The following is a 4,571-nucleotide window of genomic DNA, read 5'->3' as shown; positions in this document are numbered from 1 at the left end:
GGGGGGGGGGGGGGTATGCATTGGTTAGCTTAGGAGAAGTTTTGTAAGAGTAAGCAGTTGGGTGGTTTGGTCTTTAAGAATGTTGATGACTTTAACTCCGCTTTGTTGGCTAAACAATAGTGGCGGCTGATTGAGATTGAGGCACCCGACTCTCTGTTTGCACGGGTTTTCAAAGGTAGATATTATAGGAATTCAAATCCTATGGATCCGATACGTTCATACTCCCCTTCCTATGGGTGGCGGAGTATCGTTTCAGCTAGATCTTTGGTAAACAAAGGGCTCATTATACGAGTTGGCTCAGGAGAGTCCATTTTGATATGGACTAATCCTTGGATACCAGCTCAATCCTCATGACCAGCTTTGAGTAAGGGACCTTTCCAGGACCCTTCATTAAAAAATTTACATCTCATTGATGGCCAAACTAATTCTTGGCGTATGGATATGCTTTATGAGCATTTAACTCTGGAGGATGCTGCTTTGATTGGCGCTTTGCCTTTGGTGAGTTCTCCCAGGGAGGATTTGCTGGGTTGGCATTTTACGAAGTCCGAGATGTATACAGTTAAATCCGGGTATGAAACGGAACGCTTGGTGAAATAAAGGTTCTCTCAGGTTACCTGATATGGGCCTGATATTACCCCTCTCCTAGCGGGAATTTAGCGGGTCGCTTGTCCACCGGAGATTAAGCATTTTATGTGGCAAGTTTATCCGGGTGCATATCGGTTTCGGGAAATCTGAAGAGGCGGGGCATTGCTTATGATTCAGTTTGCACTCGATGTGGTGCTGACGAGGAAACAGTTAATCATGCTATATTTTGGTGTCAACCAGCTAGACAGGCTTGGGCTTTAGCTCAGGTGCCGGTGGGCCCAGTTGCTTTTCCTACGGACTCTTTGTATGCCAATGTGGATCATATCCTGGGATCGTCCAACCCGGGTTCTGAAGTTGTGGCTTTCCCTTGGATCATGTGGTATATATGGAAGGCGAGGAATGCTCGCGTATTTGAGAACATTATGGACAAAACGGGGGATGTTGTTAGTTTAGCGGTGGGGGAGGCATCCACATGTATGCAGGCTCAGGCAGATGAGGGGGATGAGGTTTCCTCGCAACCTTCCAGTGCCTCTGGTGTTTGGGCACCGAGATGCGGGGGTTACATGCCTATGATTTTCTCAAGTTACAGGTGTTTTGTAGATGGCTCGTGGAAAGCGGATGATGTTTTTGCGGGTGCAGGATGGGTGTATTTCTCCACTCAGGATGTTGCGCCGACGAGGGACGCTGCCAATTTCCGCCGTAGTCTTTGCCCTTTGCATGCTGAAGTAGAAGCATTTTTTTGGGCATTGCGGTGCATGATTGGTCATGACTATCGAGATGTGGCGTTTTATACAGATTGTTCAACCTTGGTGAAGATGGTGTCTTCTCCTCAAGACTGGCCGGCTTTCAAGATATACCTCGACGATATCAAGATGGACAGGGAGGAGTTTTCTTCTTTCTCTTTATCTCTAATTTCTAGAAATGCTAATGTTAGTGCGAATTCTTTGGCACGCCAAGCGCGTACGTCTCCACATTCTGTTTTGTTTGTAAACGATTTTCCTTCTCATTGGCTCATATGAGCTGATCTGTTTTGTTGGCCAAAAAAAAATTATATAGCTCCCACACAATCCTTATATAAATAAAAACAAAATATTAAAATTTTGAGAGTTAATTAAAGAAAAAAAAAAAAGAGAACAAGAAATTGCATACCTTAAAATAAGGATAAAATCGTGTATTGTCCTTTATTTTTGTGGGCACTGCAAATCCGGGTTTTGCCATGTAGCTTGGAGCAAGTACGTTTAACATCTTCATTACTGTGTTAAAACTCTTGCTTATTGAGAATCTAGACCTTTCGAATATAGCTTCACCATTGATATACCTTGCAACATTTCTTCAACTGAAACATTTCTTGTGTCTCTTCAACCCATCTTCACTCTAAATATGATGCATAGCTTTAGGAATGGCTCCGGATACATACGATATAGCCGTCGGAATTGGTCACGATCTTTAACTAGCACATATCGTATGTATTTATGACAAAGTTTTGTTGTTGGTTTTCTTATCTGGCGTTGAATCTGTGGATAAAAATATCGGATTTTTGCAATGATGGACAAAACCAATAACATTGTGTCAACATCCAATTTGAAATTCCTCGTTCTTTTTCTTTTTCTTCTTGCTTGTATCTCTTCACTTTCTTGAACAATATGATTTATTATTAAAAGTCTACACAGTAATACAACCAAAAAAAAACATTAGATGAAAAAACAGAAAAAGTCACGACTGGTATTATGAGTACTACATACAATTCATACAGGGAGGCTAAAAGACACATGATCATTAAAAGATATTAAGAACTACGTATTTGATATTATTAAAAAATGGAGTACCTCATAGTAAGCTAGCGGCGGTGATGATGTAACTCTCGAGAAGAATAACAAATGAGTTAGGGCAAATATCATTTACACATATATAACAGATTATATTGCCTCCAGATTTTTACCCTCCAAAATTTGCCTCCAACCTTTTTTTACCCGCCAAAAAAATATAGGAGAGTACCATTTTTTATTTATTAATTTGATGAGAGATTATACTCTTTTCATCCAAGTCAACACAAATCAGTGGCTCTTCTCTTTTGTAATCTAACATAATATATTTCAAGTGATCATGGAATGAGTTGATTATACGTAGAAGAGAAGAACAATTGACTCTCAAACTGAAAATATTATTAAATAAAACTCATAAAATATGTTAAAGTATTACTTAAATGTTACCTAAAACCATAAGATATTTTTAAATTAATGCTAAAAACCAAAAAAAAAAAAATTCAAATGGAAATAGAAAAACTATCCTCACTCCATATTGATGCATAAAACTTCACTCGCTTGGTTTACGAAGGTTTCGTATAATTCATCCCTTACGCTCTTCTATGGACATATGCACGAATCCATATTTCCTACCTAAGCTGTGAACCAATGTCATGGCCTCATACCGCATATCATCGGTCAAATCTGGAATTTCTTTGATAGCATCCCACACATTATTAGCTTTGTCATCAGCTTCTTTTTCTTCAGTTTCTTTTTCCCATCTTCTGTATCATACCAAAAATTTGATGACCAAATTCTGCCACCGTATTCACTTCATCAAAAGCCTTGTTCGAACTACATGCATCAGTTCTAGCTTTCTTACGTGAAGGAAGCTTTCCTAACCTGCTTACCTCTAACGAATAAAAAACGTCATGCACAGATCTTTCTTCATATGGTATATTGTCTACATCATTCATTATTTGGACATGACTTAAATCATTTATCCCATCACTGTCTCCAACTTGATAAGAACCTGTATCAACAACATCGCCTAAACCCACAACATTCTGTCCAGTTGCAGTATTCAATGCAAATATAATTCTTAAGTCCCCAAAATCTTCAAATGATTCATCACGCAAATGTGTTTTAGTTGGATGAGCCTATATATATTAAAAAAGATTGTGTAAATGTTAGTTTTTATACTTAAGCGTCCCTCCTATAATCAAGTTTAAGTTTAAAATTTTTACCTTCAAAAATGTATCCCATACTTCATCTGTAGCAGTAAATTTCTTCGTTTCAGGATCCCATCCAAACCCTGAACTAAAACGAAGAAACTCTGTGAAGTTGTTGTACTTACCTCTCAAGATCTTCATCCTATTTTTGTACTCATTGTAGGTTTTTTTAGTTCCAAGCTGTTTATTTAGAGGTGGTAATATTCTTGTTTCCACCGTCAATTTGTTGAACTTGCAAATAGCATCACGAAAACCTTGATTGACTCCATCCACTAGGAGATGCAATAACAACTTGTATTCAGGCTCAGACCATTGTTTATATTGACCTTTAGCTTTCACATCTTATGTATCTCCCATTGTAGCTTGGAAACTAAAGCCATACAAAAGAAAAAAAAACTTTGTAAGCAACCATTAACTACGTACAAACGTTAAAAAGCAGAACAATTCGACATATGAGTTTTTTTCAAATATCCCACCAAACAATCTCGAAAACCAAACAATCCTACCAGAAACCATATCTTCATTACATAAGTTTTAAGACAACAATGGTACTTTCTAATAGACAAACATCATCTAAACGCATGAAAATGACACTGTAACAACCCGTCTTGTGGATCCCGCTANNNCCCCACTAGCCGCCCCCATGGACCCCAACCTGGTCCTGAAAGACATCGATCCTAACCCCTCACTATGGAATGCAGATCAATTGGTGACAGCTTGTTATGTGGGAAGGTTGTTAAATGGTGGGGACCATGGTTCGAGGAACGCCTGACGCACCAATAACCTACTGGTGGATTTGGATGTGAATTCCTTTCCACGGGAGGGACTCCACTAGCCCCCCACTAACCGCCCCCATGGACCCAAAGCTGGCCCTGCAGGGCATTGATCCTAACTCCTCACCACGGGACGGGTTGTTACAGACACAAACATTAAAACAGAACATGGAGATTAACAAAAGTAAATCAAGAGAAATATTCACTTTGACAGAAGAGAAATAAAGCCTTTACCCTAA

At 39.1% G+C, this 4,571-nt stretch overlaps 1 protein-coding gene across 1 annotated transcript; it reads right to left on the bottom strand.

Annotated features, from left to right (window-relative positions):
* LOC104743810 (uncharacterized protein At2g29880-like) lies at window positions 2,932-3,700 on the bottom strand. Its single transcript, XM_010464854.1, has 4 exons — window positions 3,575-3,700; window positions 3,361-3,487; window positions 3,231-3,291; window positions 2,932-3,112 (listed from the first exon to the last, which is right to left on the bottom strand). The coding sequence occupies exons 1-4, from the start codon at window positions 3,698-3,700 to the stop codon at window positions 2,932-2,934; spliced, it is 495 nt and encodes a 164-aa protein (XP_010463156.1).

Source organism: Camelina sativa, chromosome 14 (genome assembly GCF_000633955.1).
Source record: "Camelina sativa cultivar DH55 chromosome 14, Cs, whole genome shotgun sequence".
NCBI classification, from domain to species: domain Eukaryota; kingdom Viridiplantae; phylum Streptophyta; class Magnoliopsida; order Brassicales; family Brassicaceae; genus Camelina; species Camelina sativa.
This window is presented reverse-complemented; position numbering and strand designations above follow the sequence as displayed.